The 23,556-nt window shown below is 35.7% G+C and overlaps 2 protein-coding genes across 5 annotated transcripts in view; one reads left to right on the forward strand and one right to left on the reverse strand.

Annotated features, from left to right (window-relative positions):
- The window catches only part of stk38a (serine/threonine kinase 38a), an 86,156-nt gene extending 72,182 nt beyond the window's left edge, over positions 1-13,974 (forward strand). For all 4 annotated transcript variants that reach the window (XM_039748622.1, XM_039748624.1, XM_039748623.1 and 1 more), the window contains exons 13-14: positions 7,726-7,820; positions 10,560-13,974. In XM_039748622.1, coding sequence (XP_039604556.1) covers positions 7,726-7,820; positions 10,560-10,693 — 229 coding nt within the window. In that variant the 3' untranslated portion in view covers positions 10,694-13,974. The remainder of the gene's footprint in view (positions 1-7,725; positions 7,821-10,559) is intronic.
- A 4,095-nt stretch (positions 13,975-18,069) lies between these two features.
- LOC120525928 (mitochondrial carrier homolog 1-like) overlaps positions 18,070-23,556 on the reverse strand; it is a 45,263-nt gene continuing 39,776 nt past the window's right edge. Inside the window, exon 12 of the mRNA XM_039748626.1 lies at positions 18,070-23,522. Within this exon, the coding sequence (XP_039604560.1) occupies positions 23,448-23,522 (75 nt within the window). The 3' untranslated portion in view covers positions 18,070-23,447. The remainder of the gene's footprint in view (positions 23,523-23,556) is intronic.

A 23,556-nucleotide genomic window follows, 5' to 3' on the forward strand; every position in this document is an offset into this window, starting at 1 on the left:
AGATTCTCAGGATGGATTGCAGGAGCTCATCAGTGAGGCGACTCCTGTGTGCTGTTTTGTTAGTCTTTATCACTGAGAAGAGCTTCTCACACAGATATGTGCTACCAAACATGCACAAGGTTCGAGCCGCATGTAGGCGGACTTTTTTTGTTCTTCAAAGTCACCAAAGCGCCGTGCAAACTCAGTGCGCAGTGCGCTCAGTTTATCAGCAAAGTGCGTATTTGGGAACACTGTAGTGACGACTTGGTTTAACATTACTTGGCAACAGGGAAAGTGGGGCAAGGTGCAAGGGTGCATTTGTGTCTCCCATAAAAGCAGCTTCACTTGAAATCACTTTGTGATTGTGCACGGGTTAAAACGTCCGCTGAAGTGTCAGATTCTTATTTAATTATGCTGTTTTCTGTATCTTCTGAATTGCATTCAGGTTACCCTGATGTTTTGTCTCGTAGTGCCGTCTTAGATTAAATTCTGTAACTACAGCCACATTAGCTCCACAAATGAGACACACGGGTTCAGTAAACATATACTCAGCCTCCCATCGGTTTTTAAAGGCTCTATTTTCAGAATCAACTTTTCTCTTCAGCATCGTGTGAGCTAGCTTCGCAATAACTTGCAGCATCATAAGCTAGACTTGATTAACGCGGTAAGTGTTCGGCAAGGCACCTGAAGCGCTGCATTATGGGATCTGTAGTTTATTGTGTTACCAGCGCTTCATATACCCGGGCTTTAATAACAATAATACAGTATATAAAATGATCTCGGGCGGATATAATTACGCCGGGCGGATGTGGCCCTGCCCTTGAGTTTGACACATATGGACTAAATGGAACTTGAAAAGATATATTTTTCAAATGTGATCGCATAATTCAGATAGAGTTGAGCACTACAGCCTGCATGCCTCAATAAGTCATCCTCCCTCGCTCTTACTTTGTTACGTTCATCTAATGAATACACTGAGTATGGCTTTACCAAAACAATCATTGATGGCGAATAAGGTATCCATTATTGAGTATGTAGATCGGGATATATATATATATACATATATATATATATATATATATATATATATACCCGTGTATATATGAGATATAGTGTGTTAAAAAGCTAGAAAAGAAAAGGGAACATTTTAAAAATAGCGTAGCGTAATATTTATATATATATATACACACACATATATATATATATATATATATATATATACTCACATATATATATATATATATATATATATATATATATATATATATATATATATATATATATATACACACACATACCTATCTACATCATATATACACACATACACATACAGTACAGGCCAAAAGTTTGGACACACCTCCTCATTCAATGTGTTTTCTTTATTTTCATGACTGAAGGCATCAAAACTATGAATGAACACATGTGGAGTTATGTACTTAACAAAAAAAGGTGAAATAACTGAAAACATGTTTTATATTCTAGTTTCTTCAAAATAGCCACCCTTTGCTCTGATTACTGCTTTGCACACTCTTGGCATTCTCTCGATGAGCTTCAACAGGTAGTCACCTGAAATGGTTTCACTTCACAGGTGTGCCTTATCAGGGTTATTTAGTGGAATTTCTTGCTTTATCAATGGGGTTGGGACCAGCAGTTGTGTTGTGCAGAAGTCAGGTTAGTTGGACGAACATTTATTTTTCAACAGGACAATGACTCCAAACACACCTCCAGGCTGTGTAAGGGCTATTTGACCAAGAAGAGCGATGGAGTGCTGTAAATGGTCATGAAAATAAAAAAAACACAGTGAATGAGGAGGTTTGGCCTGTACTGTACATACACACACTCAAATTATATATGTGTGTGTGTGTGTGTGTGTGTGTATATATATATATATATATATATATATATATATATATATATATATATACACAAAGATACACACAGGTATATATATGTATGTGTCTATATGTGTGTATAGCTTTGGTCACTGAGTGCAAGGGAAAAATAATAAAATATAGTCTAAGTTATTAAACAGTAAAACGTTTTAAGAAGTACAGGTACATTGAGCACTACTGGATATATATATATATATATATATATATATACACACACACACACACACACGTGGACAAAATTGTTGGTACCCTTCAGTCAATGAAAGAAAAACTCAAAATGGTCACAGAAATAACTTTAATCTGACAAAAGTAATAATAAATAAAAATTCTATGAAATTTAACCAATGAAAGTCAGACATTGATTTTCAACCATGCTTCAACAGAATTATTTAAAAAATAAACTCATGAAACAGGCCTGGACAAAATGATGGTACCCTAGAAAAGACTGAAAATAATGTGACCAAAGGGACATGTTAATCCAAGGTGTGTCCACTAATTAGCATCACAGGTGTCTACAATCTTGTAATCAGTCAGTGGACCTATATATAGGGCTCCAGGTAGTCACTGTGTTGTTTGGTGACATGGTGTGTACCACACTCAACATGGACCAGAGGAAGCGAAGGAAAGAGTTGTCTCAGGAGATTAGAAAGAAAATTATAGACAAGCATGTCAAAGGTAAAGGCTATAAGACCATCTCAAGCAGCTTGATGTTCCTGTGACTACAGTTGCACATATTATTCAGAAATTTAAGATCCATGGGACTGTAGCCAACCTCCTGGACGTGGCGCAGGAGGAAAATTGATGACAAATCAAAGAGACGGATAATACGAATGGTAACAAAAGAGCCCAGAAAAACTTCTAAAGAGATCCAAGGTGAACTTCAAGCTCAAGGAACATCAGTGTCAGATCGCACCATCCGTCGTTGTTTGAGCCAAAGTGGACTTCATGGGAGACGACCAAGGAGGACACCATTGTTGAAAACAAATCATAAAAAAGCCAGACTGGAATTTGCCAAACTACATGTGGACAAGCCACAAAGATTCTGGGAGAATGTCCTATGGACAGATGAGACAAAAATTGAACTTTTTGCCAAGGCACATCAGCTCTATGTTCACAGACAGAAAAATGAAGCATATCAAGAAAAGAACACTGTCCCTTCTGTGAAACATGGAGGAGGCTCTGTTATGTTCTGGGGCTGCTTTGCTGCATCTGGCACAGGGTGTCTTGAATCTGTGCAGGGTACAATGAAATCTCAAGACTATCAAGGGATTCTAGAGAGAAATGTGCTGGCCAGTGTCAGAAAGCTTGGTCTCAGTCGCAGGTCATGGGTCTTGCAACAGGACAATGACCCAAAACACACAGCTAAAACACCCAAGAATGGCTAAGAGGAAAACATTGGACTATTCTAAAGTGGCCTTCTATGAGCCCTGACCTCAATCCTATTGAGCATCTTTGGAAAGAGCTGAAACATGCCATCTGGAAAAGGCACCCTTCAAACCTGAGACAACTGGAGCAGTTTGCTCATGAGGAGTGGGCCAAAATACCTGCTGAGAAGTGCAGAAGTCTCATTGACAGTTACAGGAATCGTTTGATTGCAGTGATTGCCTCAAAAGGTTGTGCAACAAAATATTAAGTTAGGGTACCATCATTTTGTCCAGGCCTGTTTCATGAGTTTATTTTTTAAATAATTCTGTTGAAGCATGGTTGAAAATCAATGTCTGACTTTCATTGGTTAAATTTCATAGAATTTTTATTTATTATTACTTTTGTCAGATTAAAGTTATTTCTGTGACCATTTTGAGTTTTTCTTTCATTGACTGAAGGGTACCAACAATTTTGTCCACGTGTGTGTGTGTGTGTATATATATGTATATATATATATATATATATATATATACACCCCGCATATGAGAAGTAGTGTGTTAAAGAAGTAATGAAAAGAAAAGGAAACATTTTAATAATAACGTAACATGATTGACATTGTCATGAGTGTTGCTGTCATATATATGCCTGCCTAAATAAGTCACCCTCACTTCGCTCTTACTTTTTTACCGTTCATTTAATCATGGCTAGTGGTGGAAAAATTATAAAATGGAAGGAGGATTACACTGAGTATGGCTTTACCAAAACAATTATTGATGGCGAATCGATTATTCATAAAGCTTGAATTGGTGATCTGTTTTTCTGTGTTAACCTCATATTTTTTCATACTTCTTCTCAAACCAAGGTGCGAGGGTAAAATGAATCGGGATGCGCTGATCAATGTAATTGGTGTACCAGGAAATCATGCATTGACAAAAGTTCCCCTTTGCTTGTAATGCAAAGTGTGATTAAATGCATTATTTTTAGCGTTATGGAGCACATGCATCGAAGCTTCTCAGCTGTGCTTGTGCTAAGAAAAGGAAACATTTTAAAAATAACGTAACACGATTGTCAATGTAACCTTTTGTAAATAGTGCCTGGAGGATTCAGTGTGGAGAAACTTTAGAGACAGCGTGTGTATTAACTTGTGGATTTTTCTGTGTGTATTTGGTGGCAGTGTGACGAAGTTGCTTCGGAAGACGGTGTTAGCCGCGGAGCTCAGCTCAGAGCGAAATGAGGTAAATGGGAGGGGAGATGATGACGTGACTCCCCCACCCGCCTTAACTGTCAATCCCCCACAAACACAGTCTCTTGGAATTTGCATAAGCACACCCCTTCACCTGCAATTTTAACTTAGTTACAAAGTGATCACAACTCTTGTTTATATCCTGCGTCCTCTCATTAAACTTGTATCCCACATTACCTGTGGGCATGAGAAACGCCAGCGGCAGCCTGTCTATGAACTTAATTTAAAGTTTAGGTTTACACCTTGCTTTCTTTCCGAAGTAGCAGCAGTCATGAATATGGTAGTATATGTCACTCGCTTGCTTCTTATTGTTTCGCTGCCTTCTCAATTATATAATGCATGTTTTCTTCAGCGCTTTTTGGAGGTCCTCCTGGTTTTCTACGCACTGCGTTGACAGTCAGTTCACGTGATTACGTGGGAGGCGTGATGATGTCACACGAAACTCCGCCCCCCACAGCTTTCGAGCTCAACTCCATTACAGTATTTGGAGAAAAATAGCTTCCAGTTATGACCAATACATGTAGAATTTCGAAATGAAACCTGCCCAACTTTTGTAAGTAAGCTGTAAGGAATGAGCCTGCCAAATTTCAGCCTTCTACCCACACGGGAACGTGGAGAATTAGTGATGAGTCAGTCAGTTATTCAGTCAGTGAGGGCTTTGCCTTTTATTAGTATAGATTATCAGACATATTATTGTTACTTCTGTTTTTTTCTCCAAATGAGCCGTCACCTACCCAGTTTTAAAAAATTTCGTAGTGATATTATTCACTTTGTTGATGAAATTTAGCATACTTTTTAAATTGTATTTATAAATCTAAGTATCCTGTATAAGAAATTGTAAAGATCATACCCCTTTGTGACCCAGGCTAAAGTCGAACTCTGAATGTAACTTACACTAATTGTATGCCCCATTAGTTTTCATTGCAAATGTGGCTGGATTGCAGATTATATTTACACATCTTACTCCAATCTTTTTTAATTTCAAATTCAAACCCTCAAGAAAATTTCTCAGATAATTGTCAGCAAGATACCTTCAAAGTCACGGACTGAAATAGGCTCTTTACGAAATTATTAGGCTCTGTTTTTTTTTTCCCACATGTAATAGAACGTTCCCTATCAAGGACAATTGCATTATTGACGTCTGCCAATGTGCTGTACGACTGAAGCTATTGTCACCTTTTTATTAATAAAACCTAGTCTGTTTTGAAATCACTGATCAAACAGTGAATCTAATTGAAAAAATATGAGGATGAAGCCTAAAGAGCATTAAACAGCAATGAGTGGTAAAGTGATGAAAACCTCTACTCAATACTGAACTAAAAATCAAAATAAAGTTAAAGGTATATGAGCCTTTATCTGTAAAAATCCAACCCATCTGTTCAAGGAGGATACTTGAGAGAGAGAAAATTTGAAGACCTGCTGTCACTATGAAGTTCACAGCCCCTGGCCTTTGTAGGTACTACGTAGAGGTGCACCAGTAAATATATCCAACACCTCGGCATGTCAATTGCCTATATTAGTGTTTGCCAGGAGACTCTTGAGACTTTATATTAACCTCCTTAGTGTTAAACCCGAGCATTACTTTTGCTGTGAAAACTGTGCTAAAAGCATTAGTCAGGGGTGTTACTCAGGCAACTGTGCAGATGTGTTTTGCTTGAGCAATAAAACAGAGAATCACTTGGGCTATAAAAGTGCTGTCAATGCTGCCGTTCTTTGGTTTTCACTAATTATGAAATATCAGCACTTTACCAACAATGAAGACTTTGATGAGAATACCCATCTAGCACCCAAACTGAAGACCATTTGGGTGGTATACCAGACCTTTGTTGCAAAATTTCAGACAGTTTACATTCTGGACTGTGATGTCAGCATCAGTGAAAGTCTTATGGCTTATAAGTGCAGACTGTCATGAATACAGTACATCACATCAAAAAGCAAGATTTGGCTTAAAGTTTTACGAGCTTTGTGAATCTGAAATGGGATACATTTGGAATTTGGTTCTGTATACAGGGAAAGGGACAATGTTTTATCTGAAATACAATCAGTACAGCGTTGCTACGTCATTGGTGCCGACTTTGATTGATGTTCTGCTGGATCAAGGTCACTGTATAACCATGGGCAATGGAAAGACAAGAAAGATGTTTGTCGTCTTAGAATTGCGCATAATGCAGCGGTCAGTGTACAGGCAAAAGGCAACAAGCAGGTCCTTGTGCTGTGGTTGACTGCAATAGCACGATGGGTGGCATAGATCATACAGATCAAGAACTGACTTTGTATCCTGTTATGCGGAGGCAACAGAAGAAACTACAAAAATATATTCGGTCATCTGGTGGAACAGTGTATTTGGAATGCATTTGTCTTATACAAACAAAAATCTGGCAAAACTGCATCTCATGCAAACTTTACATGCCAGCTTATAGAATAAATTATTGCTGCACATCCACTGTCCACACTACCGCTAAAGAAATGCAGTCGACCCAGCGCCTTGCGGATCAATCCAGAGTGTCTTATTGTTAGACATATTTTATTGATTATATACCTCCAACTGGGGGGGAACAACAGAATCCAACTGGTACCTTTGCAATGTGCTGTTCAAAAACTGATAAGTCTGGAAAGAAATTCCAAAAAGAAACACGTGATTATCGTCCCTATGACGTTGGATTGTGTCTTTCACCGTGTTTTAAGATTTACCACACAAAGGTTGTTTATTGTTCATTTCTTATTAATCAATACTATTATTTGTATCGTACTTTTGAGATTTAATAAAAAGTAATTTTCATGCCAAAAAAATGCAGTGCTTTTTACGTGGGTTTTTTTTGGAATAAAATGAGTGAAAAATATCATCTATTCAAAATTTGTGTGATTTACTTTCGTCATTCAGAATGTATTCTGTGTTTTAAGTCACTGCATGATAAGTGAGCTCTTTGAAAGACTTAATATGAGTGTATTTGAAACTTTTTTTGAACTGGGCATCACCAAAAAATCAAAATGTGTGCTTTTTATGATTTCCTAATAATGTTTATAGTTACTTAATTGTTTTGAAATAGTGCTCTCAGGTGTTTCTTAACTGAGTAATAGTCAATGATGGCAATTGTGTTACATTTCACTTGTAGTCAGGAGTCATTAGTTTCTAATCTATTTTTACACAAGTCAACATGTTTTCACGTTCATCTCTTTAGAGAGATTCAACAAATATAAAGGTCATTTAAACTCCTGTAACTCTTTGTACCTTGTTGGATTTTCCAGGGAAAGACCTGCAGCAATTTCAATTGAAATAAAGAGTATTGATGATACATCTAATTTTGATGAGTTCCCTGATTCAGACATACTGCAGCCAACAGGTAATTATCCCAAAAGTATTATTGATATAATTGAGTTAACAAAAGTTGCCTGAGAAAATAACCTTAGTAGGCTTCCCCCCCTACTGTATAAGGCTATGGAGGGGGATGAAGAGAAATGACCAATTGGCAATTTCTTAGAAGACCCAAGAACTATAACTTTGTCTATTATAACTGACTGTAGGACTCCTACAGGTTAATTTTCTCCAGGAATTATAATGCATGTGTTTGTTTTTTTCTTCTTTCTTTTTCTACTGTTGTTAATTTTTGAGATTCATTTTGTTCTTTTTAAAAAAAATAATTTGACGGCAGATTAAAATGTTACTATTTTGTCAGTTGTGAACTGGGATATAAAAATGAGTAAATTATTAACATTTACAAGTATCATCCATGTAAAGACATGGCTGTCTAAAATATATTCTCAATACACTTACATTTGACCCTTGAGTTATTTGAACCAATCTTTAATTTAATTTAAATTTGCAGAGTTTTACATTAAAATTCTTTTGACACAATGTGGAAGTAGAGATGCAAATAGAAACAATTTACACTTTTAGCCAATTTGAAGATGAAAACTAGGAAATAAAGAAAAAATGGTTAATACCTAAGCCCCAGCCTTTCCCCCTAATCACAATTTGCTTTACAGTGATATAAACATAATAATGTAGCTGCTTTGTAAAATTGCATGTCGATACTATAAATAAAATTTGCACAACTAAACAAAGCAACCTTTGATAGACCCAGGAAAAATGCAAACAATAAGCGAACAAATTAGAGAGAAAATGAAGTTTAATGAGAGTTTGTCTCATACAATTGTTGACATGTGAAATTGTGTTGCTTTAAGCATTATAGACATTGATGGTGTGACTTTCTGCTGGGGCACTTTTTCTGCTTGCAGACACGTAGGTGTAGAGCAATATGTTGTTCACCCTTTTCATTTTTGTAAAAGAATATTTCCTGAAGTTTTAACATGTTGCATCTAAAACTGAAGTGTTTGTGCTCTGACAGTTTTCTCTGTCTTTTCCAACTGAGGTGGTAACAGAGTCACAGTTCTCTGACTGTATTTGTTCAGGTGCTCATGAGTGCTTTTGTGCTGTTTTAGTACTGCAGTTTTCTTTATAGAGTAATTTGAGTTTACACTAATGTTCCAGTGGCTTAATCCTTATCACGGTATAAGGGATAATTGTGACTGTTTCGGTCGATACTGTTATAGTGTATTTGTAAGTATTATTCAGATGGAAATATCTTAATTGATTCAACAGCAGGTTTCCACTTCCCCAGAACCAATAAAAATACAACTTTCTTAATCACTCACTCATGCCATTGCCACACAAACACAACACAAGACAGAGCCTTTACTTGTCCTCTTTGTAGTGATTCACCAATTAAGTTGAACCACACATCATTTTGGGTAATATTCTTAATGGGTTAGGCTTACTTCTTACACACATCACATACAACTACACAAAAACCTTACTTTATAAGACACTAATACACTAACAGAAAGAGAAACATTTCCTGTTTTCTTTTAGACAGACTTGGACACAATAAATGTCTACTTGTGTTTTTAAATCTTTATAGTAAACATTTACCAGGTTTATTAGACTATAATATCCTTAAAAATAAGTAGTCAGCTGTTTCTTCTTACCACTGTACCTATGGATTTATTTTCTCTTGAAATTGATTTTTTTTATAAATTGTTTAATGTGGTTCTACCTTTATCAGTGATTTTTGATAGGATATTTCAGTTGTGCAAAATCATATATTTGGCACTGGGATGCAGTGTTTAGTGTTAATGCCTCACAAGTTTGGCATTCTGGGTTCAAATCCTGTGCCCTGTTGTTCTCCCCGTATGTGTATCAGTTTTTCTCTGAGCACTATATTAGTTTAACTGGCTATTCCAAGTTGGTGTTGTATGTGTGTGTGCGTGCGTGTGTGTAGCAACTCATCTAGAATTATCCATGACTTGTACCTCATCTTCCTTGGACAGGCTCCTATCCCCAAACTCATGCCCTTTAATTTTATTAAATTGATGTAAGAATATTATGGCAGGATTTTTATACTATGATGAGGAAAGATGACTTTTATTGTATGCAAAAACTGAGAATAGAGTGAATATTTCTGGAATAAAACCATAACTTTGCATGTGTTGATTATTTTTCTGTATTAGTTATAGCAGAAATGCCTAGCATGGCTAATGTAGTTATAAAGACGAAGCTTAGTTCTGTGTGAATGTGCATCTTTGAATATCCTCTCTGAACTCATAATGTCCCCCAAACATGCAACCTTAACAAACTTGTAGCAATCTTAATATTCTGCAATATTTTGATTACTTCACTGATTTTTAGGTGTCCCCATTTTGTTTATGATGTAGACTGCGCTGCTATAAGTCATCCAGAAAATAACCAACATTTTATATCCATTTTCTCAAGTTAACATTCTTAATGTGCTTGTAAAGCAAGTTCCCCTCATTCAGTCAGGTAGTGATCAGAGGAAGTTTAATGGATAATTATTTTAAATGGCTGGTTAGTTGTTATGTGTTAAGAGAACAATTTGCATGCATTTTGTAGAACATACGGGTGTTAAAACATTGCCAGTGGCATCTATTTATTAGGTTAGGTTAATATGATTTACAACATTTAGCACATTTAAGGAAATTGGTAAAGGCAGAAGCTTTAGGAAGTGTAAGTTTTAAATTGTTTGCATGATTTTTACTTTAATGTTTTTTGCTTTCCACTTTAGCTGCTGTTAGTAATCATTCAGAAGCGGACTTCAAAAACAAAGACTGGGTGTTCATCAACTACACTTACAAACGCTTTGAGGGCCTTACCGCAAGAGGAGCCATTCCTTCATACATGAAGACTGGGAAGAGATAGGTAGAAGGTAGATGTCCTCCTCCTCTTTCAGACAGGTGCAAAGACTATGCCAACAGCAACTGCTGGAAGTTATGAAGTAGTCTTCCATGACCTCTCATGTGTCTCTTGTCTCCTTCCAAATAAAAACTAAGACCTATGGATAATCCTCATAGGGAGCCTTAAGAGGAAGATGCTACATGACCAGAATATTTTTCGACAACTGAAAGGGCTGTTTTTTTATTTTTATTATTATTATTATTATAGTTTCTGTGACTATAGAGTTGGAGGCAGGTTGACCTGTAAACACTCTATTATAATTGTTTTTTATATATCAAAATAAGATGTTAAACTACAGCATTAAAATGAATCACACCCTCTTTTTTTCGGGGCAGGGGGAATGGGGAGGTCGAGTTTAAAAAGCACAAGTTTGTCTTGAAGGCGGATAATGGAAAGTCTCGTCTCATATAAAGAAGTAAAAGCTCTACACCAGCATATTTTCAAGCAATACTGCTATACACAAAAGGGGTTATCTTTAAAGCCCTTTTGTGTTTTTGAACAGATCACCTGTGCTGTTCTTGTGCTTTCCAATAGCCTATGCTGCTCATTATGATTTGCTTTTTCTACATTTGGAGCTCTTATTTTTTTTTTTTTTTTTTACCAAAGGGTGTTTTGTTTTTTTTCCCTCCTTCATTATGAGCATGTATACATAATCTGGAAATGTATACTGTCTAGGTCTTTGTTTGCTGTCCAGTTGCACACTGTATACTTTCTTGTGTACATATTTTGTAGTATGCATGTTTTAAATTGCTTCAGTGCTTTGGAGGATGAAGCAAGCAGAGTGCAGCATTATAAAAGCAGTGTTGCTTTTTAGTTACTGTTGCAGTAGGTCTGTTTCTAAATTACACATTCCAGCTTTTTTTTTTATTCACAAGTCACACCAAGTTAAAATGTTGCCAAACAAGTATGAAAACATTTCTGTCTTTCTGCTGTTATAGTTGAACACATTTCACAGGAAATAATTAGCAATAGGATAGCATATATATGTCACCAACTACATTTTCTAAATACATGGCATGCATGCTAGAACTGTTCATCATTGATATGTTGGAAAACAATGCAATAATACCTGAACTGCCACTTGTCTTGCTGTGCCCTAGGAATGATAATGTGTTGTTGAAAAATGTTAATTTATTTGTTGCATTTGTAGTTAAATAGGAATTTGAAACCACATTATGTTTCCATTGAGGAAGTGAAGTTGCCCCAAGTAAATCTGAAAGCATACAGTACATTTAGTTTGATAAACCAGCAGTACTGTGGGTCATATGCCTCCTGCAAAAACTTGGCAGGGTTGAGAAAGGTGTTCATTTTCAGAAAGCATTTCTCTCTCCTGCTTTAGTAATAACTGCATCGTCTCTTTCTTCTTAAAGTTATTAGTAGGTCTTGCACAGTTACATAAAGTACTCCTCCATAGTCCAAATATTTTATAATGAACATCCTACTTAAATGTGCTACTATGTGAGTTGGTACAGGTCCAGTTGATAATCCGAATAAAAGTTTGTATTATTGGATCACCTTCCCTATTTCATCATTATTTGAATGCAGTCTGTGTTACTACCATAGTTTTCAATACCTATAGTCATGAAATGTGGAGAAGTGTTAAAATTACAGCAAACAATTAGACATTTTAACCCCTTTTTATTTTCCTAAGTGTTCATATTAGACACTGCTAAAGTGCAAGTTCCATTTTATTTTAGTGACTAATAAACTTATTGTGATATGGTTTGTAAAGGTACAGATGCCAGAAAGTAACTGGTACTTTTTCATAACTAAGCAGATACCTTGTGCCACAAAGCTGTAGAAATAAATGGTTTGGCAAATTGGGTATCGCCCTACCTATCATACAGTGTAAGTCTTGCCTTTTCTTGCCATTTTTTTGTGGTAAGGGTTGTGAGGATGTTGCGGAGATGTTTGAATGAAGTTAGCCCAGTATGAATTATCTTCATGTTATGAATGTTTCCTAGAACTTTCTCTCAGTGAATATTTCTTATATAGAGAGGGTAGCCAGGTTAGAGTATACTGTACACTCAAGCACTTGGTGAAGGTGAATTCTGTCCTTTAAGAGTAAGGCTTGTACTAAGATTTTCTTTGCATGTCACCCTTCATGTTCTAAACACAAACCTATTGTATCTGTAATGTGTAGCAGGCAATGACCTACGCATAGGAAACTTTCATCTTTTTTGTGGCATTTATCCAGCGTACAACAGAATAAAAAGGTCACTAAGCATTTTAAGCAAGTTATTTTGAAACATTTGGTTTTCAAGGAAAATTTAAGAATTATTTATATAATTTTCTTTAAGAGGACTGTTTAATCTTTTTAAGTATTTAATGTTTTGCATGTTATTTGGAAATAGTATTACAAATGATCTATTGGGTTATTTTATATAGAAGTAAGAAGATTGACAGACTTTTTGCCAAATGTCAAGTAGATTTGGGTGTATCACCCATTTAAGTTGAACGTTTTCTTTTAAAAATGTTGGTTGTGTGGTCTGTGTTTGACAGATTTACAGGTAGAAATGGCACACATTCTTTATATTAAGATGAGGAGGGATGGAAAAGCTTGAGCTTCTGCTTTTGTCAGCTTTCTTATTCCAAATTATCAATTTTTCTTTCCAGGAATTTTACATGTTGTATGTTGAGGGACAAGCTTTTTCTTTTCAAAATTAAGGTGCATATAATTCAGCTGGGCTGTCATCCAGCCAGCCAGATGTGTGGTGGCTCAGATTATTCCATTATTGTTGTAGATTTCATTTTAAATCCCTGGTCCTTACAAAGGGAAGCTTCAAAGCCCAGTGAAGCCTCTGCAAAAAGGCAACTGGTTTTGTCAAAATTAAAACAGAAATATTTCAAACACGTCGCTGTACTTGTATTTCTTTAGATCAGTATGGGTTTGAAGAAAAGATTAATAGGCTTTCTCTGTATGAATAATGAGTATAAAGGCCTGGTTACCTTTTTCAGGATTTTATCTTTTATCATTGCCTCTAGCAGTTTGTGTGGCTTATAGAGCGGTTTGCAGTCTTACCAGGGGGAATTCCCTGCTTTTCCCCAAATATTTTTCATAGGAAATTGTTGCCTTATATGTTTATAATGTATAAATATTACACTTTATTTGTATATTCTTTCTGGTTTCTTTCTTTGTGGGAATTTTTGGCAGCAGTTGATTGTGAAGCTTCTTTCTGTGAAAGGATCTTTAAGCTATCAGATGCTGGTATTTTTATTTGTATTCAATAAAAACTTGTATTTAATTCTTTTGATTGGTGTTTTACTTTTATTTAAAACTTGAAATTTGGTTTATGCTATTTATATTTTATTTCTTGATTCCTGCTGCATTGTCCTTAATCATACATGGATTTATTTAACTGATGTCTTTGTCCAAAGCAGAGTGTATATTTCTAGGTTAGACGACTGGCAGGTGAGGGTAACACGGGGTGGGGGGTTAAGTGGTGCCAAATGAACCTCCTAAGTTTCTTAGAGCCTTAGTGAGAATGTGAAGTCATTTATGGTGACACCTGCAAGTATTTGATTCAACAGCTATGTCACTCTTTATCTAATACAGGACTCTTATTGAGTTAATTATTTCATTACCAGTTTTAAGTGCATAATTTAGTCTCATTAGGAGTAAAGGTGAGAAAAATCCAAAAGGAGACCTTTATTATTTTCTCTTGTAAAATCTTGGTGAGTGTGAGGGGAGAATGACATTTGTGAAATCACAGGATATACTACTTTCATGTCCATGGTTTATTTTCTTAAAGAAGTAAAACCTTCACTTTGTATCTAGGAACAAAATTACCTCAGTCAAAGTTAATTTGACCAGGAACATGTATGCAAGGATTAAATGGACACTTGGGGACCACTGGCGTTGCAAATCTTTAAGATTAACCTTAGTCATCCCTGATTTATTGCAAAAATGAATTCTACTTTCACATTCTTAATATTTTCTCTGACATTCTATAAAACACTGAAAAGAAACTGGACGTCCAGGAAAACATGTAATCTGCCTGAAGGTTCACCGAAAGATTGCTCTGCATTGTCTATGACAAATTTGTTAATGACATTCTGCTAATAGAGTGACCATTTCCATCGAAGACCAAAGATTTCAAGTAATATGAAAGACTGAAATTTATCTGAATGGGCATTTTTCTTTTTGTTCAGTAGAGGAAAAATATTTCTGTGGACCAGCAGGAGACTCTGAGCTTGAATGCTGAATTGATGGAGTAAAAATATAGTGAAATAACAAGCAATTTGTATTGTCTTGGGGTAAATACTTTGTCCCAGACACTGTTTTAGTGTTTCTTTATTTTGTAATATTCACCCAGCTGCATTCATGCTTGTTATTTCTTGTTGGACCATGTCATGTGTGATAGAGATGTTAAAAGAGCTTCACATCGTTCATTGCCCAGTAATATTTTCGTTTTATTTAATTTTTGTCATTAAAGGCTCATTTTTATTTAGTTTTTGTTCCGTTTTCGTCATTGCCGAGTATTTTTGGTCTTCGTTTTTATCAACAAAATTAACTCTGGTGCTGAAATGCGTACAAATGTCACATTATTTTCAAATGGATAATTATATTGTACAACAGTACTCACACATTAATGTCACGGAAATGTTTTGCTTTTGCCAACCTGGATCTTAGGGAGAACATTTCTGCTGACGTCTCATTTTTCTCTATATGGGAATTTAGCCTTATCAGCATGATGGTTATCGGCTACCTGAACAGAGCAAGTTTCTGAACTTGGACACACAGCAAAGAATTGGTCATAAATAGGTAAGTCTTGTGTGGAAGTACTTACTACTGTCAGTTTTGTTCTTGAAAGTGCTGATATATAATTGGTAAAATGGCTGTGTGGATTATAGAATTAAAATGGAGTCCAACAATTTTAACATACTGCACCTGTAAAAAAGGTTTTAATAGAGGTTGAGGACCATAATATGCTGAAAACAATGTACCCAAGAACATAAAAAAGATTATTCTAGTCAACAGACTTCAACATTGTCTTTGCAGAAAGCCGCTGTTTGGTCACCTTAATCAATCAAACCTAAAAAATGAGTAAGTATACTGGTAAAGCAGTTTAAGGTCTAGGAGGCTGTGTAAGTTACTTGCTTTCAAATGACATTGTGATATACATGATCTGAACTTTTAAAAAGCCTAGTGATGCCAAAGTAATATTTCAATATATTGACACAAGCGAGACACACTTTGTAGACTGTTCAGAAGATAACTCTCCATGATGATGGCTGGAGCAAAAACAGGCACATATGCTGTTTTCTACAATACCTTTGCTATGTAGTCTCGGCATGGACTTCTTAATCTTTATCAAATCGATTTCAAATGATTCTCTCAAAATAAAAACTAAAATAGAAATAGTTAAAAAGTTGTAAAACTAAGCTAGTACCTTTCTTTTGCCTCTTACTGCTCCTGTAATTAATAATTTTAGATATTTAGGAGTTTAGCTCTGCCTAAGTCACTGATCCATTTTCCATACTACTGTTGGGACTTCCCTAATGTAAAAAACTCCATTAACAAATAATCTAAGCTTAATTCTTGTCACACTGTACCCCATTTTCATTTATTAAATCCTGTGTTTTATCCCTCCCACCCACTAAATATCAGGTTGAAGTTAAGTTGCGGACTTCTAGATTTTTGTGGAATAACAAGATCTTAAGCATTTTACCCTACTTTACAATAGACTAAATGGAGGGGTGTCACTTCTGAAAAAACAGAATTCAGTAGTTGGGCTTTCAACCTCCTTCTCGTGTGGTCATAGCTATGTCCTCCTATCCACCCCTACCCTTGCTTCTTCACACTTCCTTTAAGGTATTGTGCTTGCCACACTAAAGCTCAAGATGCCCTTAGGACTGATTTTTGTCAAATGCCATAAGAGCTTGATCTAGTGAAAAGAAAATGTTAAAATAGCCAAAAGAATGCATATATTAGATGATGGAGTGCTGGGTGATTACAAACATTTGCCCATTTCAGCTATATATTAACCTTTTTATTTTTATTTGCCTCTAGGGCTAGCATCAAGCAGTTGTCTCATCTGTTGCAGATAACACTGGTATTTGGTGTGTAATTAAGGAAGTAACGGATGCATTACAAGGTCCTCCATTGGTTTGACAAATTACCAACTCTGATATGCTTGTCCTCTTCTCTCAAGGCAGCAGTGGACATCTTTGTATGAAATCTTCAGTTTCTTAGAAATCTGTCGCATGGGAATGACCTCCGTTTCACAACACAACAGTGGACTTACATGTTTCTTGAGGAAGCTGTATTATTTTGGCGATATTTGAGCCCAGAACTTTAGAAATTCCAGCAACTTGTAACCCAAGGAAAGACCATTTACTTGGTTTATTGAACAAAACATCAGGTTTCTGCTGTACTAATGCAATTACAAAGGTTAATGTAATAACCAGTTAGCATTTAAAATGAATAATTAAGATTGAGCTAAGGTAGTTTACCATTAGGACACTGGAGTAAGGGTGGCCGAAAATGGAGATTTGCAGCTAAATCTGATTAATAAAGTAAAAAAAGTAATTTCAAGCAGTAACAGCTATTTGTAACACTAATATATAAACTATATTTTTAAATCAATGTAATGTTACCATGAAAAAAAAAATACTATAAAAGTATACATTTCTGGGAAAGATTTGAACGCTGCTGTATACATAAGCAAATTTCTGCCCCGTCTGGCAGTTACACTTTATTGAGAGTATTCAGCATTAACATTAGTGATGTGCCATATATTGGAATGTATTTTATAATCTTATATAATACGCTACCGTGGCTGTTCGTTTGTCTGTCCAGGGTTTTAAATTACCTGTAGATCTCAAACCGTTTGACCTATTGACCTGGAATTTGGTAAACATATACTACATGACGTCTACTATCCACTTTCGGGGTGATGATTGACCTCCAAGGTTATTCCTCTTTTTATTTTTATTTGATTTTATTGTAGAATTAACTCTCGGCAGCAGACATGCAGTGCATGCATACAGGCAGCATTCTCATCCCTACCACCTTCGCCGTCACTTCCCCTACCTCTTCATATCTTTAATCATTCTTGAGGTGGATTGACGACTTAAGTGCCTGCTTAAGTGAAATATAAAAAAAAAACATACTGAGTAATTGTAACACAAACATTGACTTAATCAGTTTTAACGCGAAAAGATGCCGATGAAAGAAGAGAAGACCTGCTCAGAGAGCGGCAAGCGCATCAACCTCTCAGCAAACAAATGCTAAACGTACAGAGAGAGAGTAAGAAAACTATGAATGCTCAAGTCAAGTGCCGTTACTGGTGTAGATATATTGCACTTTGCACATAGATGTAAATAAGACTGCATGGTATACCAGCATTATCTTTTTTATTATCCCAAGATTTAAGAGATTTTTACAGACAAATTGTTCACAATTCAGTTTGTATACCAAATGATTAAAGTAGGCAACATTTTCAGTAGAAAGTTAACATCCATCAATCTGATCACCTTTAAACCGGCTTTGTCCAAATCGGGTTACAAGCAAGAAAGTCATACATCATTATTCCTAATACATCTAACTCGCACTTAAAAGTCTCAACCATTTAAAGAGTGCTATGCAGTGTTTTATTCTCCAAAGACTTGCTTTGCCCTTACCAAAAAATCAATATGTATTTGGCTCCTATGATAAGTGAATACTTTACATTGTGGGTATAAGAGGATAAAATGTATTTACAAAAAAACCCAGAAAGCACCTTTTTAAACAGAGCAGACTGCTGCCGTTGAGTATACTGCCATGACAATGTTGTTGAGGTGGACACTGTGCCATCTCTGCATTAGATTACTGGATCAGTCAGTTAAAAGCTTGACCAACTAAATGAATATAGTGATAAGGTACCTAAATGAGTAGAGATTGAGGGGCCTCATGAGTGTAAACTCACCTGTATTTCTCTGTAAGAAACTGGAGTTGTTACAAAAGGAGGTCAAGTCTGTAGGTGTGTATTGTTTTTGACAGCTAAATAATGATGGCAGTAATTTGGCATATCATTTGAAGAAAAAGACAATTCAGTATTTATCTTAATAGGCATGACATGAAAGTGTTTTGTGGTGTAATGGTTAGTGACACTGCTTCATATCTCCAGGGCCCAAGTTCAAATCCTGGCCAGAGGAAGAGCCTGTACCTTCTCCCCATGTGTACTTTTTCAAGATGTTCTAGTTTTCTTTCACATCAGAGAATTTATTTAACTGTTGAGTGTCCTAGTCTAGATAGTGAGGGCATGTACTCCCCTCAGTGGACTACTCTCCTGTGCAGGGTTTTTTGTTTTGTTTCTGTATTTTGCTAAGTGCTACAGTGTCAGGCTCAGGCATCTTAATGTAACGTAAGTGTATACTGACAGTTAAAAACTTTTCTTGTTTTCTTGGCTTGTCACTCACAGTTTCTTTTGTATTTTCAGGAATTTAACCCAATGTCAGCTACTGAGATGCAGATTACCAAAATACAACACATATGGTAGTTTTGGGAGTTTACTTGTGGTGGGTATACTCCCAGAACTGCTCATGCCAGTGCATGGGCATTTAACACAAATGTGCATCTTAATATGTCACTCAAAGGATTCCACAGACTGGCAAACCACTGCCAATGCTGGAGAAACTTTATACACGAGTATTTGTCAACACATAATGAAGCCGTCCAAAAGGTGAATATAAATTCTGTTGAGACCCTCATAAACTGAGGACTATGAGAGACATACATTTACACATCATTTTGAGAGGGTGGGGGGATTTGTATACCCTGAAACTTAATTATTAGTTGCCCTGGTATCTACACAAGTAAAATGTTAGCATCTAAATGCTTAGTTTTTTTACTGTTATTATCTGTTAGATAATGGGGATAATGTAAGATAATGTATTTTAGGCATGTCTGTTATATAGCCAGGAACTAAATACTTTCCCTAAACATGAGCAAAACAAAAAGAACTGCAAAAAGTTCCCGTGTTTGGTCTTGCTTTTAATTTTTGGTCTTAACAGACTGCAAAAATGAAGAAGCTTTCCCCATGAGGTGATCTGAAATTTAAGCTCATCTATCCACCCCTTTCTTTAACTCACTTATTCCAATTTTTGGTTTGGAGGTGCTGGGGCTGTTTCCAGCAGCAGTTGGCACAACCAAACTTGCCCATCTTTAGGATGTGAGAGCAAAGTCAGATTATACAGAGAAAAAAAAAAAACGAACAAAACACAGCCACACAGAAATATGCTAACTGAGATGGGAATCAAACCCCAGGCCTCCGAAGCAGTAACCACTGTGTTCTCTCAAATCCTCATCCCTACTGATTTTTTAGATGTGAATTTTATTATATTTTTGTTGTTCTTGTGGTTTGTGTAATTTTAATTAAAATGGCAAGGAAAATTATGTTCATAGCACCAATCTTAAAGCTAAGCATTGTTAAAAAAAATTTTGAAATTGAATTTTTTAAAGCAAAATAAATGTATCTTTACTTAGACTAGTTCTCTATAGGGCTTTGTAGTTAATACTCGAAAATATTAAACCTTGCACCAGTGCTATTGTGATTTCTTACACTGTATGATCACTAATTGCCAAAATAAAAAAATCTAAATCAATTAAAGTTATGACTAGACAGTTGGAAAACAGATCTATTTAAGTAAACTTAAACTTAGAAGCTTAGTTGTGTGTACAAATAATGCACATAACTAAAATGTGTCTGTAATTAAAATATACTTTAGCTAAAAGTCTAAGATTTACTCAAAAATACTGGCTTGTGTATATGTAAGATGTCCTGCAGCATTGATCCATACTACAGTATAAAGAAAAATAGCACAATATTAAGAAAGGTGCAATATTTTATGGAATTAGAATGGATTTCAAATAATACTGTAAACTTGTCAAGAGTTGGCTTATCTAGCAATTTTGCTGTGGTTTGAGTTTGTGATACAAATGCAGCAAGAAAATATGGAAGATTTTTGAGTTTAGTCTTATTAATTTGCCAGTTCTGACTTGCATATTGATAAAGCTAATCTCCCAAACATCCTTATTCAAGTAAAATAAATATATTAATAAAAGCGAGGTCAGTGGTGCAACAAAATATTTTTACACATCATTGTTAGCATTTTGATAAGTATTTACAGAACTTTGAGATTTCTTCTTTTTGGTATACAAATAGTTTAACAACAAAGACCTTGAATTTGTCATAAATACAGGGTATTAACTTCCCGTCTCATTTCTGCAAATGGTAACTGGTCAATGTAAAAACAAAAACCTTGAATTGCAAGTGCTACTTAATAAGTTACAGGAATGTGAAAAAGTAAGTACACCTCATAGAACCTTTTCAACATTTTTGAGTAGATCTTCATGCAAACCGTGCCAGTCCTCCGTGTAAAGGTGATATACTTGAACAAATGACACATACAATTGACATGGTGTACTCATTTTCATAAGCTAAATTAGCAGAAATGCTGATTTGTCATGTGGAAAAAGTAAGTACACCCCTACATTTATCACCACTTCAAATCCATAAAATTACAATCAAGTGTTCCAGAGTGGGTGCCAATATTTAGAACCTTCTTAAGGAGTATGCAGGTGGAACTGGTCCAAATTAGAGCTCGGAATTTGACGCTGTGGTGTTCTCTTTTGCTACAGATGTGTGTGGTGTCATCATGTGAAAATTAAAAGAGCTCTCCAAGGCCCTCAGAAAGAAGGTTGTGGATGCTTGGAAGTCTGGCAAGGGAATTAAAGATTGCTGAATTATTCAAAAATCAATCATTCCACTGTGCGGAAAATCATTTACCAGTGATGTAGATGTCAAGTGACTGTTAATTTGGCCAGGACTGGTTAGCCCAGCGAATCCAGTCTAATAGCTGACCTTTTGATACTAAAAGAAGTCTCCAAGAACCCTAAAAGTTCACTGGGGAAACTGCAGGTAACTCTTGCAAAAGTTGGTGTCAAAGTGCATGTATCTGCAGTCAGAAAGATTGCACAGATTTGACCTGTATGTTAGAGACACCAGGAAAAAGCCTTTGCTGTTCAAAAAGGATATTGGCACAACATTACAGTTTGACGTTGCCTTTCTGTTTAAAGACTGGATTGTCAGGAACATTGGCCTCTAGACAAATGATTCTAAGAAAGAGTTGTTTGGCTACAGTAACAGTAGACATGTTTGTCACAAATTAAAAACAGCATTTCAGGAGAAGAACCTTATACCAACTTGAAAATGGTAGAAATGTTATCATTTGGGGTTGCTTTGTTGCCTCGGCAGCTTGGAGTCATTCACTGAACTATGAATTCTGCATCACATCAAAGTGTGCTTGAGGAAAACATGAAAGTTAAGGGTGAACTGGAAATGGACCTATTAACATGATAATGAACTGAAGCACACTAGCAAATCCACCAAAGAATGGCTCAAAAGATGAAATGGAGGGTACTGGAATAGCCTAATCAAAGGTCTGTTTGAATCCAACTGAAATGGTGTGGGGAGAACTGAAACAGGTCGTATACGCAAGAAAACCGACAAACATCTTGGAACTGAAGGAATTTTGAATGGGGGAGTGGTCCAAAATTTCACTGAGGCAATGTCAGAGAGTGATGGGCACTCATGCAAAATGCCTACAAAAAGTCATTTCTGTTAAAGGGGGCAAAACCAGCTTTTGAGACCAAGGGTGTACTTACGTTTTCCCCTGTAGACCATTACTTCGATTTACATTTTTGTTGAATACATAATGAGCCTTGGGTTTTTATTCAAGTGTATCACGTGTTTACTGTACCTGAAGATCAACTGTTCACTTGTACAAATAGGCCAACAATTTCCATGGGATGTATTTACTTTTTCACTTAACTGTATGTTCCTGTTTACACATTTAGTTTGAAGGATAAACTCCTTACTGTTGTTAGCATCAGAATAACTGTAAAGTAAAACATTATCAGGACTTAAACTCTTTTTACAGTATGTACAAAACGAACACTTGTGAAAAGGACAAGTGCTTCCTTTGGCCATTTCGTCAACTTTGTTTCCATGAAAATCTCTGCACTCTTACTGAACTAGTCACATGTATATTCTTAAACAGACGTCAGTACAGTGACCATCAAGTCTTAGAAATGGACTAACACAGTGCCATTACCAGTACAGCAAACTTTAAATCAATACAGGTCCTATGTCTATTAACTCTTTTCAGACGTTTGTGATGGACTCCAGGAGTATCTTATTCTTACCAGCATAGAACAGCATCTTGCACAAATATATCAAGATTCTTACCCTGAACAGAATGTGGGCTTTACCCAAAAAAAAAAAAAAAATTCAAAGTTGACTGTACTTTTTTTTTTTTTATGTGATCCCTAAGTTATACGCTGTAGCCAAAAAATAATAAAAAGTACTCCCATAAAATATGAGTTAGATATAATAAATTACCCTATGGAAATTTTAAATCCTGTATTTATATAATAAAAATTCCTTCAGTCTCCATTTAAGATATTTTACTAAAATTTTCATGTATACTGTACTACTGTAATGATTCTTGTACAGAGTTAAAAGGGCAAGAAAACCATCATTAAGAAAAAAAATATAGAACCTTAAGATGGAGACAAAATAATTGCTGTGTAAAAATATTATCTTCCTTAAAATATAATAGAACAGGTAATTCCAAAATTAATATCTTAAAATGTAAAAACGGTCATACTTATCAATTTAACAATATCATAGAGCCCATTTACCATGACACATAAATAACAATGTTTTTCATTTCATTCTATTGTGAATTTGGCTGTCTCCATGGGAACTCGCCGAAAAAAGAAACTGGATCCACGGAATAAATGACCCTGCAAGAGTTAAAAATAAGATGATGAGTTTAAA

This window comes from Polypterus senegalus, chromosome 3 (assembly GCF_016835505.1).
Source record: "Polypterus senegalus isolate Bchr_013 chromosome 3, ASM1683550v1, whole genome shotgun sequence".
Taxonomy (NCBI): Eukaryota; Metazoa; Chordata; class Cladistia; order Polypteriformes; family Polypteridae; genus Polypterus; species Polypterus senegalus.